This window comes from Elgaria multicarinata, chromosome 23 (genome assembly GCF_023053635.1).
Source record: "Elgaria multicarinata webbii isolate HBS135686 ecotype San Diego chromosome 23, rElgMul1.1.pri, whole genome shotgun sequence".
In the NCBI taxonomy this organism is placed as follows: domain Eukaryota; kingdom Metazoa; phylum Chordata; class Lepidosauria; order Squamata; family Anguidae; genus Elgaria; species Elgaria multicarinata.
Window position 1 is genome coordinate 4,367,550 of NC_086193.1, and position 16,535 is coordinate 4,384,084.

The 16,535-nt window shown below is 46.7% G+C and overlaps 2 protein-coding genes across 2 annotated transcripts in view; one reads left to right on the forward strand and one right to left on the reverse strand.

Moving 5' to 3' along the window:
• LOC134413185 (disintegrin and metalloproteinase domain-containing protein 10-like) overlaps positions 1–7,363 on the forward strand; it is a 30,424-nt gene extending 23,061 nt beyond the window's left edge. The window contains exons 13-16 of the mRNA XM_063147314.1: positions 1,606–1,705; positions 4,568–4,788; positions 6,543–6,762; positions 7,224–7,363. Of these exons, the coding sequence (XP_063003384.1) occupies positions 1,606–1,705; positions 4,568–4,788; positions 6,543–6,762; positions 7,224–7,363 (681 nt within the window). The remainder of the gene's footprint in view (positions 1–1,605; positions 1,706–4,567; positions 4,789–6,542; positions 6,763–7,223) is intronic.
• A 2,380-nt stretch (positions 7,364–9,743) lies between these two features.
• MICOS13 (mitochondrial contact site and cristae organizing system subunit 13) lies at positions 9,744–15,243 on the reverse strand. Its single transcript, XM_063146995.1, has 4 exons — positions 15,156–15,243; positions 12,686–12,842; positions 11,954–12,005; positions 9,744–10,241 (listed from the first exon to the last, which is right to left on the reverse strand). The coding sequence occupies exons 1-4, from the start codon at positions 15,182–15,184 to the stop codon at positions 10,144–10,146; spliced, it is 336 nt and encodes a 111-aa protein (XP_063003065.1). The 5' UTR covers positions 15,185–15,243; the 3' UTR covers positions 9,744–10,143.
• Positions 15,244–16,535: the final 1,292 nt, after the last annotated feature.

The following is a 16,535-nucleotide window of genomic DNA, read 5'->3' on the forward strand; positions in this document are numbered from 1 at the left end:
ACCGGGCTCCTGTATCTTTAGCTAGGGTGACCCTATGGAAAGGAGGACAGGGCTCCTGTATCTTTAGCTAGGGTGACCCTATGGAAAGGAGGACCGGGCTCCTGTATCTTTAGCTAGGGTGACCCTATGGAAAGGAGGCCAGGCTCCTGTATCTTTAGCTAGGGTGACCCTATGGAAAGGAGGACCGGGCTCCTGTATCTTTAACAGTTGCACAGAAAAGGGAATTTCTGTGGTTGTCATTTGTATGCATGAAGCACCTGGTGAAATTCCCTCTTCATCACAACAGTTAAAGCTGCAGGAACTATACCAGAGTGACCAGATACAAAAGAGGGCCGGGTTCGTGCAGCTTTAGCTGTTGTGATGAAGAGGGAATTTCACCAGATGCTGACCAATAGTCTCTTGTTGGGATATTGCTGGCAGCTGCTGGGTCAAATCAGGTCCTTAGACTGGATGCTACATGTCATGGAGAGCCAGTGTGGTGTAGTGGCTAAAGTGTTGGACTGGGAGTCAGGAGATCTGGGTTCTAGTCCCCACTCAGCCTTGGAAGCTCACTGGGTGACTTTGGGCCATTCACAGACTCTCAGTGCAACCTACCTCACAGGGTTGTTGTTGTGAGGATAAAATGAAGAGGAGGAGGATGATTATGGATGCCGCCTTGGGTTCCTTGGAGGAAAAAAGGTGGGATATTATTATTATATTATTATTTATTACATTTATATACCGCCCCATAGCTGAAGCTCTCTGGGTGGTTTACAATAAATAATAATGATAATAATTGTCAGGAAAAAGAGAGAGAGGAGAATAAGGAACACAATGGAATGTGGGAGAAGGCGGGATGATAGTCAAGGGTCTTCAACTTCCCCCTCCAATGTTACGAGAACCCTCTAACAAGCCTAGTTGCCAACTAGAGTTTGTTATAGTCCCATGTGGGTCATCCTAAAATCCCTTCCCTTCTCTTCCATCACTGGGCATCACAGAGTGAATTTTGCGCGAACAAACTCTAATTTCCGCATCCTCACATGCAGTGCTTTAGTGGAAGGGGGAACGTAGCTCTGGGACTTCTTTTCAGAGCAGGAACAGTGAGGTGATCTGCTAGAATACTAGGGTCATTGATGGACCCTCCTTGCCCTGAATGAGGGAATAAGAAGGCTTTGAGGTTTTACTGTTTGTGACCCACCAGCATAGGATAAGTCAAAGAATGAGGAAAACAAGAAAGCAGAGATGAGAGGCTTCTTTGCTTTCCTTTGATGGAGCCTCTACTTCATCTAGCTGTTTAAATGGTAGCACGTCTTTGCAAGATGGTTTGCATTTCTCATTCAAAGCAAAAGCTTGCACTTGGGCTTGGCTGAGGATCTTTGGTGAAAGCCCGTTGTGTTTTACAAACTGAGCCTCTGCAATCTGGAGTAAGCACAGCTGAGTTCAGTTAGTGTTTACTCCCAAGTAACTACACGTAGGATTGCTAGCATGAGTCCTGCTGCTGCTGTGAAGGAGCTGGGCAGTCTCCCAAACTCCAAAAGCTGAGGCGAATGATGAACCACCTCCGCTTTGAAGTCTTCCCTATCTCTCTCTGTTCTTGAATTTCTCTCTCCCATTCTCACCCCTTAGCTCTGCGTGGGCTCGCTCTGCATGCAGCACGGGTTGGAACAGTGCGATTGTGTCTCCAGTTCCCAGCGAGAGAGATGCCAGCTCTGTTGTCAAGCGCCAGGTCTTCATTTCATCTTAAATTTCTAACCCGCCCTTAAATTTCTAACCCAATGCAGGGTGGATTGCTGCACTGAGCAGGAGGTTGGACTTGATGGCCTTATAGGCCCCTTCCAACTCTACTATTCTATGATTCCATGATTCTATGATCCCATGATCCCGGCAGTTCAGGGCAGAGTGGTGAAAACGGCCTCGGAAAACCCGGACTGAGGAACCCTGTGCTGCTGGGCTGTATCTGGCCCAATGCTCAACTTCTGCCAGCCCGCAGCTGAATTTTGAAGGATATATTCTGGCCCGCTTCCAAAATATGCAGTGGCAAGGTGCTCAGGAGCAAACCAGCTGTGGGCCATGTGTCAGGTACCATCGGACCCAGCACTCATGATTGCGCTTGGCTGGGGGTTTCCAGAGAAGTGAAAAAGTTCCTCCACCCCTGGGGTATTATTATTATTATTTATTTATATAGCACCATCAATGTACATGGTGCTGTACAGATTACACAGTAAATAGCAAGACCCTGCCGCATAGGCTTACATTCTAATAAAATCATAATAAAACAACAAGGAGGGGAAGAGAATGCAAACAGGCACCCGGTAGGGTGAAGCTGACAGTATAGGGTCAGAACAAACTCAATATTTAAAAGCTATAGGGGAAAGAAAAGTTTTTAGCTGAGTTTTAAAAGCTGTGATTGAGTTGGTAGTTCTCAAGTGTTCTGGAAGAGCGTTCCAGGCGTAAGGGGCAGCAGAAGAAAAAGGACGAAGCCGAGTAAGGGAAGTAGAGGCCCTTGGGCAGGCGAGAAGCATGGCATCAGAGGAGCGGGGCAATAGTGTGAGAGGAGAGAGGAGAGATAGGCAGGAGCTAGACCGTGAAAAGCTTTGAAGGTCAACAGGAGAAGTTTATATTGGATTCTGGAGTGAATTGGAAGCCAATGAAGAGATTTCAGAAGTGGAGTAACATGGTCAGAGCGGTGAGCCAAGAAGATGATCTTAGCAGCAGAGTGGTGAACAGAAGCCAATGGACTGATGTGAGAAGAAGGAAGGCCAGTGAGAAGAAGGTTGCAGTAGTCCAACCGAGAAATAACCAATGCATGAACAAGAGTCTTGGCAGAAGAGACAGACAAAAATGGTCGAATCCTGGCAATATTATACAGGAAGAAACGACAGGATTTAGCTACTGCCTCGATATGAGGAATAAAGGAGCGAGGAATCAAATATCAAGCCAAGACTACGAGCTTCCTTGACCGGAGTAAGCGTGACAGTAAGGAGTAAGGGTAGACTCTTGAATCTGCAGTGACCTCTGCCCTTGAACGTCTTTCTTCAATGCCCGGCAGGCTAGAAAGCTGAGCCGGAGATGCTAAAATTAAAAATGCCTGGGCAAATCTGGGGTGGGGTGGGGAGGAATTAATGCTTAAAACTGGGGTCCCCGGCTTTTCTGAGGTTAGGGTTCACAGCTATAATTTTGAGAGGGCGGTGGGCACTCTCACAAAATGGCTGCCATGGCAGCGGGACTTGCACGTTCATAAAACAGTCGGGCTTCCCAGGAGGAAAACAGGTGAAAAATGAGTGAAAAACAGAGCCCGGAAACCCGCTTCTCAGAACGCAAATCGAGATGGCACTGAAGGGCAGAATGTCATTGTGCAGTATCCATTTTCTTCTTCTTTTCTTTTCAAATGAAGATCTTACAAAATAAAATGAAAATCAGAAGGGGCAGAGAATCTGGTGGGCAGGCCGCCAAGAGAGTTGTCCCTTGGGTACATCAGTAGCTGTGAGTGCCATGTTGGGGAGCCCAGGTTAAACTGTTGATTGGGTCTGACTCCAGCGACCGGATTTCCTCTCCATGTGTCTCTGCCCCTTTTTAGGGAGAAAGTCCCCTCCTGTGGTGACTAGGCCTGTACCCCTTAGGCTGGGGGAAGGAGTTTGAGGCGATCAATCGGAATCAGATTCTGAAGCAGAAGAGGCAGCACCAGAAACGTACCGGCCTACACGGGAAGTGGGGGAGGTGATTCTCACGGGCTCGTCACCAGCTGGGGATGAACCTTCGCCAGACCTTATCACTGAAAACGTTCACAACACACAGTCTGTGGGAAATCAGTATTCTTCAGACGGGGAGGGCACTTTAGGGCTGGCTGACTCAAACGGGCAGGTGAGAGAAAGTCAGCCCGGCTAGCTTCTCGCCAAAGCCTTCCTCAGAACCAGCTTCCTTGAAGCTAAGCATTCTGGGAAAAGGGTTTCCTGTTCTTCTTGAAAGGACAATTGTCTTGCTTACTTTGCATAGTTTTGCCTAGAGAAATGTTCCTAGAGGTTGGACTCTCTTCAGGTGGGAAGAGATGTTCATTGCCTAAATAAAGCTTTGTGGATCACGTGGCAGACCTCTTTACCTAAAAGGCAGGATGTTTTGGGAAACCCAACACCTCCTCTGATTCAACCATATTCCCTAGCTTTTCCAAAGGCACAGGGGACAAAATCAGGATTGCTGATTTATTTATTTTTAATATACAAAATATTTTTGAGATGGCTTTGGATTTTGTGCCACGGCGCCTCAATTTATTGGAGCACTCCATCCAAGCTGCCCAGTGGCTAAAGTGTTGGACTGGGAGTTGGGAGACCCGGGTTCTAGTCCCAACTTGGCTATGGAAACCCACTGGGTGATCTTGAGCCAGTTACAGACCCTCAGCCTGACCTACCTCGCAAGGTTTTGGTTGTTGTGAGGATAGAAATGGAGGATTAGGTATGTCGCCTTGAGTTCCTTGGAGGAAAAAAGGTGGGATATAGATTCAATCAATGTAAGAAAGACTGCTTCAAAAGAGAGCTGACCCAGTGCCGTATTCATTCAACGCAAAGCATTTTCTCCCTGAAATTCGCTCCTCCAGGGCAGGCCGGGAGCTGCACCGGTACCTCTTCCCCTGCGTGGTCCCTCTTCTTCAACGGCTCCGAAATCCCACTGCTCCCGGGATCGCCGTGCAGAGACAAGAGCGGCTACTGTGACAAGTTCCACATCTGTCGGTTTGTGGATGAAGATGGGCCTGTGGCCAGGGTGAAAAACTTCATCTTGGACTTCATTGAGATGGAGGACGTGGCGACCTGGATGAAGGTGAGGACTCCCCACCTTGGAGGGACATAAGAACATCAGAAGAGCCCGGATGCTGGATCAGACTGAGGGTCCATCTAGTCCGGCACTCTGTTCACACAGAGGCCAACTGGTTGTTGACCAGGGACCAACAAAGCAGGACAGGGGAGCAATAGCAAGATTGAATGATCTCGACTGCATGTTACGGAACTCCCTACCACAAGATGTAGTGAAGGCCGCCCATTTGGATGGCTTTAAAAGGGGGTTGGATCAATTCCTGGAGGCGAAGGCCAACGATGCTTATTAGCACCAACACTGCTTAACATCTACATTAATTGTTTAATAACTGACTTAAGTAACAATTATTATTATGTGCCCCCCAAAATGGGCCCCAGGACAGTTACAGTTCTAATGTATGCTGATGACACTAGTCTACTTTCCCAGACTCAACAAGGGCTAAGGAGATTATTAAAATCTTTCAATCAATTGGCTTCCGTCAGATTCCTTATGAACAAAGAGTCTACCCATGTGGGGCCAATGTGCCTGGGGATCTCCCTCATTATCTGATTCATTGTCCAATATACGAAGATCTATTATTATTATTATTATTATTATTATTATTATTATTATTATTAATTTATATAGCACCATCAATGTACATGGTGCTGTACAGAGTAAAACAGTAAATAGCAAGACCCTGCCGCAGAGGCTTACATTCTAATAAAATCATAATAAAACAATAAGGAGGGGAAGAGAATGCAAACAGGTACAGGGTAGGGTAAGCAGGCACAGGGTAGGGTAAAACTAACAGTAGAAAGTAACAGTAGAAGTCTGCACAACATCAAGTTTTAAAAGCTTTAGGAAAAAGATAAGTTTTTAGTTGAGCTTTAAAAGCTGCGGTTGAACTTGTAGTTCTCAAATGTTCTGGAAGAGCGTTCCAGGCGTAAGGGGCAGCAGACGAAAATGGACGAAGCCGAGCAAGGGAAGTAGAGGCCCTTGGGCAGGCGAGAAACATGGCATCAGAGGAGCGAAGAGCACGAGCGGGGCAATAGTGTGAGATGAGAGAGGAGAGATAGGAAGGAGCTAGACCGTGAAAAGCTTTGAAGGTTAACAGGAGAAGTTTATATTGGATTCTGAAGTGAATTGGAAGCCAATGAAGAGATTTCAGAAGCGGAGTAACATGGTCGGAGCGGCGAGCCAAGAAGATGATCTTTGCGGCAGAGTGGTGAACAGAAACCAACGGACTGATGTGAGAAGAAGGAAGGCCAGTGAGAAGAAGGTTGCAGTAGTCCAACCGAGAAATAACCAATGCATGAACAAGAGTCTAAGATGACAGTGTTGGTGCCAGGCGGGGAGCAACACTGGGGAGCTCATTCCGTTGTCAGGGGCCACCACTGAGAAGGCCCTCTCCCTTGTCACTAGCTTCTGAGCCATCCCTTGGAGGTGGCACTCAGAAGAAGGCTAGAGATGTTAGATGCAGTGTTCGGGAAAGTTCAGGTTGGGAGAGGTATTGCAGTCAGGTCCTGCAGTCTGGAGGCTTTATAGGTTAAAACTGGCACCTACAAAATGCTATTTTTCTATCCCACTGTTTTTCCACCAAGGATCTCCCCAGTCCTCGTCCAACACTCTAACCATTACACCACACTGCCTCGCCTAGGCTTAACCCAGAGCACAGCTCCAAATTTTGACTTTCGTGGACCTTTGACTGTAGGACACACCCTCCAAGTCTGAATTTCGGAACGGTTTTTTCATTGACACAAACTCTCTTCTTCTTACAGACGCGCTGGTGGGCCGTTCTTCTCATGGTTTTGACCTTGTCTGCCATGATGGCTGCTACTGTTTTCCTCTTTGGAAGGACGGTTGACACCGAAACTGAAACCGGTAATGTTTGCGAAAAGCACGTCTACACTGTACGTTTTAAACCAGTTTCAGACCTTTGTGGCTCCCGCCACAAAGAAACATTTGAGATTTTATGCTTCAGTAAAGGGATGAGAATAGGTGTGTTTGTGATATTCGGCAGAGAATGCACCTTCTTGCTTTTGCACCTTTTCCTTAAAAAAATTAAAAATATTTATTGTTGCTCATGCCATCTATTTGGCCGCAATCTTGAGGGGGAAAGTAGCAGACCGATAAACGGATGAAAGCATGAACGATGATGTTGAATGTATGCAGGAAGAGGGTCTCCGGGTTTTGCTGTCATTCTTCTAGTTTGAACATCCTGAGCGTTTTTCTACCGTACGAGTAATACATGTTACAGTATATATTATATACAGTATGAATCAATCGATAAGAGATCCATTTTCAGAATGTGTCTGTTTGAAATGTAGTTTTTTATATATATATATATATATATAAAAAATACTTCCCATGATTCTTAGCACCTTGAGCACCATTTTCTTGGTAGAAAGGCAGGGTCCGCATCAAAACAATGAATGAATAGACAATTTAATTTCTTGTAGATGAAAGGCCGCCGCCGTCGCCTTCCGATAAGAAAATATCCGGCGGCCATGATGCAGAGAAACAACATTCGTTCTTCTACTGGGAACGCGAGGAGATCTACATCGAAACGATGCGCCAGGAATACGAGACCATTATCTAGCGTGTCTCCGTCCGCCGTTCGTCAGACCTTATGTCACGCTCTGACATGACCCACGAAACAGAACCCAGGGGGTGGGGCTATGCAAATAGCAGGGCGGAGCTATACAGAGAGCAGCAGGCTTGATTCAGTTTAAGTTTCATGGAAGGCAAGCTGATGCTGACCAGATGTTTTGGACTACAACTCCCATAAGCCCTAGCCAACATAGCTCAGTGGTCAGGGATTAGGGAAGTGCTAGCCCCAAACCGCTCATTGGCACCAAGTTGCCTACCCTACACCCAAATATTTCTCCTCCACCTCTCATACAAACAAGTGGCTGAGATTCATTCCTCGGGGTGGAAAGGAAAACTTCTACCTTGCAAATGTTCTAGTCCTCAAGACAGACTTGACCTTTGGTAACCACATCGCTTCATGTGTGTGTGTGAAAAACTTTGCCGGATAGCCTTCTGAGTCCGACCTAAAATCCCAGGGATTTGGCTGCATCATTTTAGGGAGATGGGGTGAGAATGCTGCTAGTTTTCAGCTGGTTCAAAGAGCTGCAGCCAGATTGTTGACCAGGGCTGGTTACAGGGAGCAGAGAACTCCCCTGTTAAAACAGCTCCCCTGGCTTCCAGTCGGTTTCCGGGCACAATTCAAAGTGCTGGTTATCACCTATAAAGCCCTATATGGCTCGGGTCCAGGTTATCTGAAAGACTATTCTCCCTTATGAGCCTGCCCATGCTTTGAGATCTTCTGGGGAAGCCCTTCTTTCAGTCCCACCATCTTCACAGGCACGCTTGGTGGGAACATGGGACAGGGCCTTCTCGGTGGCTGCTCCGGTGCTCTGGAACTCTCTTCCTGGGGAAGCTAGACCAGCTCCCTCCTTGATGTGTTTTTGGAGGCAGGCGAAAACTTTATCCCGACAGGCCTTTGCTGAATAACACAAACCTCCATTTATGTTTTAGACTTTTACAATTTAATATGTATTTTAAGTGTTGAAATGTTTTAATATTGAAAGATTTGTATATTTTTACTTATAGCTTTTACTTCTATTTAATTTTATAAAGCTGCCTTGAGGCCCAGCCTTGGGCAAAAGGTAGGATACAAATAAGGAAAGGAAAGGAACCTCTCGTGCAAGCACTGAGTCATTACTGACTCTTGGAGGGACGCTGACGTTTTCTTGGCAGGCCTTATAGCGGGGTGGTTTGCCGTTGCCTTCCCCGGCCGTGATTACCTTTCCCCCAGCTAGCTGGGGACTCATTTTACCGACCTCGGGAGGATGGAAGGCTGAGTCGACCCGAGCCGGCTGCCTGAAACCAGCTTCCACTGGGATCGAACTCAGGCCGAGGGGAGAGTTTCAGCTGCAGAAACTGCTGCTTTACTGCTCTGCGCCACACGAGGCTCTTAGGATACAAATAAAGATGATGATAATAACAACAACAATAATAGTCTCTTTTCTCCACCATGGCCACAGCTCTTGAGTTGCCCAACGCAGCTAGGATGGAAGGGAATGTCGCATGAAACTCCTAGGAGGCAGGGAGAGAAAGACGAGTGGGGAATGAAGCTCTGGGGTGAAGAGTGGGGAGAAATACCACCACCCCATATTTGGAAGAATGGAGCACGTTATTCTGTGTCCTGCACTCTGGAAGGATCGAGAAGAGATCCTGGCCCTCCTCTGTGGGACAACCTTTTAAGTATTTGAAGAGTGCTATCCTGTCTCCCCTCAATCTTCTCCAGGCTAAACATGCCCAGTTCTTTCAGTCTCTCTTCATAGGGCTTTGTTTCCAGACCCCTGATCATCCTGGTTGCCCTCCTCTGAACACGCTCCAGCTTGTCTGCGTCCTTCCTGAATTGTGGAGCCCAGAACTGGACGCAATACTCTAGATGAGGCCTAACCAGGGCCGAATAGAGAGGAACCAGGACCTCACGGGATTTGGAAGCTCTACTTCTCTTAATGCAGCCCAAAATAGCATTGGCCTTTCTTGCAGCCCTATCACACTGTTGGCTCATATTCAGCTTGCGATCTACAGTTTCGTCCTTTCAACTAAAGGGATTATTCGTAGTTGAAATGGTTGAAAAAATTAAAAATATTAAATTCTGCTCCGTCGTTGAAAAGGAAAACGGAGGCAGTCCAGCTCCTGAATTCTTTCAGGACTATTTACCTTTTTAATTTGTACAAGTGGGGATGACACAACCTAATAGGTGTGCGTGTGACACTGAGCCTAATGGCAATCCCGCCATCCCATTGATACAACATGTACTCGCAGTTGGCACTTCAACCGTGCCACATACTCCCTTTTCTGTTGAACGAAGAACGCACAGCCACCGAGATGTTGGAATGTTCATAAGCATTCCGTGGCACAAAACTCTAATTTCAACCAACTGAAGTAAGGGCTTACAGAGATTTTGAGTGTTGCAACCTGAATTTATTACAAATTCCCACCCCGTTACCATTTTATCCATTTTTGAGGCAAATGGGCAATGCTGTTTCCCCCGCAAATCCACATAGTCCAAATTTAATTGTATAACATGGTAGAAAGGAGACAAATTACATTAAGGGCTCAAAGATATTATCCAAAAGTAGCTTCGACTTTGCTATAAGTTGTGTCCAAGAACACTGAAGAGGACTATTAAACAGAAGCAGAGATGAGCAAGTAGCTAACACATCTGGTCATCAACACCACCCAGGGCTGTTTCAGAGTCTTTATTTCAGCCCTTTAGAAATGGGGCTGTCCTCCACTATCAGGTGCTGAGAACTTCCCCATTAAGATGGCAAGAGAAAGCAGAGGCCTCTTGGGTTGGTTTCATTTGACGAGGTCTTTCATGTACTTCCATCCATGCTGGGTATACTCACAGGCCCTGGTGGGGGCCACAGAGAGACCTCCTATGACCGTCCGGACCCCTGCAAAACAACGAAGAGTAAAAATAAACGCAACGAAACTTTGCCCCAATTTGTGGCAGCTTGGAGTGCCTGCCAGCCAGCCCCTTTTCCGTGACACTCCGTTCCGCTCACACTCCTCCCTCTTCCCCAAAATGGAAGGGCTGAAATGAAGTAAAGTACAGCAGGAAGGAAACTGGGAGAACATATTTGTGTCTGATCGGGCTGCCAGCTCAGTTCCAGGCCTGGAAACCAAGTCCTATGAGGAATGGTGGAAAAGGGATTGATGGCTCTGTGCTGCCTACAGTATCCGAGGCAGTAAGACTGTGTGCACCAGTTGCTGGGGGACATGGGTGGGAGAGTTCTGTTGCACCCATGTCCTGTTGTGGGTCTCTGATCGACAGCTGGTTAGCCTCTGGACTAGATGGACCCTCGGTCTGATCCAGCATCAGGGCACTTCTGATGTCCTTATATTTCACCTGGGTGGAGGAAGATTCAGGGGAGACCTAGCAGCAGCGTTCAAATACCCTTAGGGCAGTCACACAGAAGATGGAGCAGAGCGGTTCTTTGCTATCGCAGACGGCAGGACCAGAAGCAAAGGGCGGAAATTGTCAGGAGGTGGATTTCAGTTAAATATTCAGAGAAACTCCCTAACGGTTTGTTGCAGTGTTGGCTAAACTGGGCAGCAAGCACAGGCCCGACAACTGGGTCTATGTCATGTGGGCGACCCCACACCCCACCAGCTGTGGGGAGGATGCGGAGGGGAGAGGGAGGCCCCACATTTTGCTCAACACTGCCTGGGGCTCGCTGCAGCCCTGCAACACCCTTCTCTAGTTCAGCCTTCTCCATCTAGATGCCTTGGGACTACAGCTCCCATCACCCCCAGCCACGATGGGAGTTGTAGTCCCAAAATACATTTAAAAGACCACCAGTACAGAGAAGGTCGAACTAGCTTAATTTTTGTGAACCGCCCAGAGAGCTTCGGCTATTGGGCGGTATAAAAATGTAATAAATAAATAAATAAATAAATAGCTTTCGTGTTTCAAAAGAGGAGTGATTGAGCGGGTCACAATTTTATATTGCCTTTTAAACGTTTTATTTTATGTTTTATAGAGTCTCGTGTGGCGCAGAGCGGTAAAGCAGCAGTTTCTGCAGCTGAAACTCTCCCCACGGCCTGAGTTCGATCCCAGCGGAAGCTGGTTTCAGGCAGCCGGCTTGGGTCGACTCAGCCTTCCATCCTCCCGAGGTCGGTAAAATGAGTACCCAGTTAGCTGGGGGAAAGGGAATAACGGCCGGGGAAGGCAACGGCGAACCACCCCGCTATAAGGCCTGCCAAGAAAACGTCAGCGAAAGCTGGCGTCCCTCCAAGAGTCAGTAATGACTCAGTGCTTGTACGAGAGGTTCTTTTCCCTTCCTCCCTTTAAACTTTTTAATGTTTTAAATTTATATGGGTTATATTTTATGGTTTTTAATTGTGCACTGCCCAGAGAGCTTTGGATTATGGGCAGGATAACTGATTGTAAGCTGCTCTGAGAGCCTTTTTTGGCTGAGGAGCGGGGTAGAAATATGATAAATATAAAAATGTAAATAATAATAAAAATCCCTTGCAGGATTACCCCTTGCGGTAATAATAATAATAATAATAATAATAATAATAATAATAATAATAATAATAATATAAAGAGCAGAGGGGAAGGACGCTGAGTGGGGATACGGTGTGTGTGTGTGTCACTCACCTGAATTCCAGGAATTGCAGAGAGAGAATTCAGTTTTGGGAATTGTGGGAAGCTGTTAAAATGAAAGAACACACATACAGGTATCAACAAAGAGGTACGGCAGCATTGGCTAGGGAAATGAACCCACGAAAGGAACCCATTTTGCTTTAGACCTATGTATTATCACCAGTCAGCCCAACCCAGCTGCTTCGTTGCTTGACCTCAGGAAAAGTCCTAAATTCTGTGCAGCACCTTGGCTAACTGCGGGAGCTGGCAAATCCCAGGTTCCAATGTATTTATTTATTTAGTTAGTTCATTTCTAATCCGTCCAATAACTAATGTTTTCTGGGCGGACTGCAAACCGTTAAAAAACTAAAATGCCACAGAACAGGTAAAAATGCTCAAAAGAATAAAAGACAGCGTGCAAAGCAACGGACAGAGCAGGAACTGACAAAACAGCTAGAACCGGGTCTCGGAAATCCCACTGCTGACACCAATTCTCCATAAGAAGGGGTCATAGCTGCAGAGCTACTACTTCGCATGTAGGAAGTCCCAGGTTCAATCTTCAACGTCTCCAGTTATCAAGGAGCAGGGGAATGAAAGCCCCTTCCTGTGCCCGGGACCCTGGAGGGAAGCTGTTAGTCAAAGTCAACCACAGACAATCGGTTTGATCTATTAAAATGGATTTTGTTAACGCCTCCCTGCTGCCGGCTGAGCGTCTTAAGCACAACCCAACCTCTCCTTCACACTCACCTGCCAGCCGAAATATTTCGCCCATTCTTCCACGGCCGGAGGGAGAGCTTCTTGCGCTTTCCGGAGGGCCTGGGCCCCCTGGTCGCCCCCACTTAGCAGGCCTTGGTTGTAAACTAAGTAAATGGCACCTCCGGCCAAGCCTCCTTTGACCAGCAACCTGAGCGGAAAAGAAGAGCGGCAGAAAGCATCATTTGAGAAGGATTTTGCTGCTGCTCTTAGAGGCCCTAGAATTGGAGGGGACCACGGAGGCCATCTAATCCAGCCCGTTTGATGCAGGAAATCCAGAACAAGAAATCCTACCTCGGCTGCCCAGCTTGTTTGAAGACATCAAGTGAGGGAGAACTCACCCAGTCCTCTAGGTCATTGTCAAACAGCCGCTACCCCATCAAGACGTTCCTCCTAATGTTCAACCACAATCTATCCTCCTCTATCCAATCTATCCTCCTCTGTCTGGGGCATGCTGGGAGTTGTAGGACTTTTTTTCTGTCTAAACAAAATAGGATTGCACCCTAAATGATGGCTGTTAGATCTCGTCCTTTAGCCTCTAGAGCAACAGAGAAATTTTCTTTGATGTGAATGAAGAAAACTGAATTTCTTGGGAAGGATGTTTTTGAAAAGTATAAAGCCAAAGAATCAAGTAGAGGAATTATTTAATGGGACAGGGGACAATTCTGTTACACCTCACCACACACCCCATCCGAAATAAACATGCTCAGAGGTCTGGCTTTTGCCAGCACCCTAAGACCAGTGAAGACCAACAACCTCAAAAGTTCAGCCAGTGTGATGTAGCGGTTAGGGTGTCAGCCTAGGTTCGGGAAGACCTGGATTCGAATCATGCCTGAGCAGGTGACAGACTCTCTGTTTCTCAGGCTAACCTTCCTCACAGAGCAGTTGTGGGGAGAAATTGCAGGGAGTCACAGAGCTCTTCAGCGGGACGTAAACGTGAGAAACACAACGTATAATGAACGTTTTCACTTTGAGCTGCTAAGATCAGGGGAGAATCCTTGCCTTGATCACCCACCTGCCAAACCTCATTTTCTCTGGGGCAACGGAGGGAAGGAACTCTGCACATGGTCAAAGGTCCTCAACCCAAGACATCAGAAATTTGGTTAAGGAACAGTGGCACAACCACCATGCAATTTGGATCGCTCAACTTAACTGCTGCACGACAGGCAGGTATCTAACAGGGGAAACACAGCCACCCACCCTACTTCCCTCCCCAGCCTGCAAACCTGCTGAGTTTTTAGCCTGTATTGAAGCTTTAAAACGACGCCCAAAGCCTCTACTATGCTTTAGGATGGATTCCTGCATTGAACAGGGGGTTGGACTAGATGGCCTTGTAGACCCCTTCCAACTCTGCTATTCTATGATTCTATAGAATTCTTCAAATACTTAAAAGGTTGTCACACAGAGGAGGGCCAGGATCTCTTCTCGATCCTCCCAGAGTGCAGGACACAGAATAACGGGCTCCAGTTACAGGAAGCCAGATTCCGGCTGGACATCAGGAAAAACTTTCTGAGTGTTAGAGCAGTATGACAATGGAACCAGTGACCTAGGGAGGTGGTGGGCTCTCCCACACTAGAGGCCTTCAAGAGGCAGCTGGACAAGCATCTGTCAGGGATGCTTTAGGGTGGATTCCTGCATTGAGCAGGGGGTTGGACTAGATGGCCTTGTAGGCTCCTTCCAACTCTGCTATTCTATGATTCTATGACTAGCACGAGTGAAATCCGAATTATTTTTATTTTATTTATTTATTTAAGGATTTTTATGCCGCCATTCAGCCAAAAAAGGCTCTCACGGCGGCTTACAAAAGTATTTCTTGACAGTCCCTGCCCACAGGCTTACAATCTAAAAGACATGACACAAAAGGAAAGGGGATTGGGAGGGAGGAGGAGGATATTTAATATTTGCATTTGGTGCTGAATGGGGGGAAAGCATTTTGAGCACAGACCAAGGGGCAGCTGAGACAGAGAGAGAGACCCAGGGATCATTTTGCAAAATATAACAACTTTTCATTATTAAGGGTCACCCCCCCCCCACCCCCCAGATTTCCATGTGTGTGTGTGTGAGAATATTTCAAAGATGTCCATGCATTTATATATTCAAAAGGAACAGAGGCTGGATTTTTTAAATTCCTTCCTTTGCTGCAAACCTTTTTGCAAATGGGTAACCTTTTTGCAAATGGGTTATGTACATTGATGGTGCTATATAAATAAATAATAATAATAATAATAATAATGTATACATGTGTGCAGGGGTGGGTAGGGTTGCAAAAAGGATTTTGCAATCCTTTTTAGGATTGCAAAATAGAAAGGCTCCAAAACCAAGGAGATTCCTTCTGGCCACTAGCTGGGGGAGAGGATCCCCTAACTGCTTCCCTCCCTCCCACGTTCTCCCCATTTTTGCAACAGAAAAACAAACCAGAGTTGAAAATAATCATCAAGAAGCCCGCCCGCCCGCACGAACTCACTTGACCACAGGGAAGATCCGGGGCGCCATGATTAAGCGATGTCTCCCAAGGGCAGCTTGGCGCCCGTCCGCACCCGCTTTCAGCCGGCGGCCCGCCTCTCGCGAGGCCTTTCGGGAGTTGTAGTCGGAAGCCGGCAAACAGAGCCGGGCGACGGCCGCCATTGTTACCGAGGCAAATCTCTCCTCGCTCACCGCTTGAGGTGGGCCCGAATTTGAGCCAGGAAAGGAACAGAGAGCGAAGGAACGTAACTAAGGCAAAGATTCTCACAGGGAAAACCTGAAGGGTTACAATTTAATTTTTGTCACGGTAACTGTCATGGCGGCCTGGAAGAAGCGGCCGAACCTCTCTCTGCGCATGTGCGGATTAAATCCCCCCCCGTCAAGCCCGAGAGGTAAAAGGCGCATGCGCGGGCCGCATCTCCTTCTCCTGCTGAATGATACCAGGTTGTCAAATGCGGGGTTTGCAGATTTTTAAAAATAAAAATATGTGCAATTTTTTTTTTGCATTTTCTTTCTCTTTCTTTTTCTTGCAAACTCTTCTTCTTGATTTCCATTGCACGGGATGCAAAGTTTGCAAAGTTTTGTCTTTGTGTGTGTGTTGGGGGGCGGGTAGGGGAGTTGGCATTGCAAATTTATTGTGTGCGGAATTTTTTTTCTTTTAATTTATCATAGAATAGCAGAGTTGGAAGGGGCCTACAAGGCCATCTAGTCCAACCCCCTGCTCAAAGCAGGAATCCACCCTAAAGCATCCCTGACAGATGCTTGTCCAGCTGCCTCTTGAAGGCCTCTAGTGTGGGAGAGCCCACCACCTCCCTAGGTAACTGATTCCATTGTCATACTGCTCTAACAGTCAGGAAGTTTTTCCTGATGTCCAGCTGGAATCTGACTTCCTGTAACTGGAGCCCGTTATTCTGTGTCCTGCACTCTGGGAGGATCGAGAAGAGATCCTGGCCCTCCTCTGTGTGACAACCTTTTAAGTATTTGAGGAGTTCTATAGTTGTTTTAAAGCTCAGCTAAAAAACTTTTCTTTAGAAAGTTTTAAAAGCTTTTAAAACTTGATTTTGTTCTGACTTTATACTGTTAGTTTTACCCTACCCTGTGCCTGCTTGGTGCATTCTCTTCCCCTCCTTATTGTTTTATTATGATTTTATTAGAATGTAAGCCTATGCGGCAGGGTCTTGCTATTTATTGTTTTACTCTGTACAGCACCATGTACATTGATGGCGCTATATAAATAATAATAATAATAATAATAATAATAATAATAAAAATCTTTCTCTCATCTTGGTTGGGGCTTGCTAATGAAGTGTGTGGGGGGGTCCCCCTTCCATATCCCTAGAGATGTGAAGGCCCGGAAAAAAAATGGAAAAATTTTTTTGGA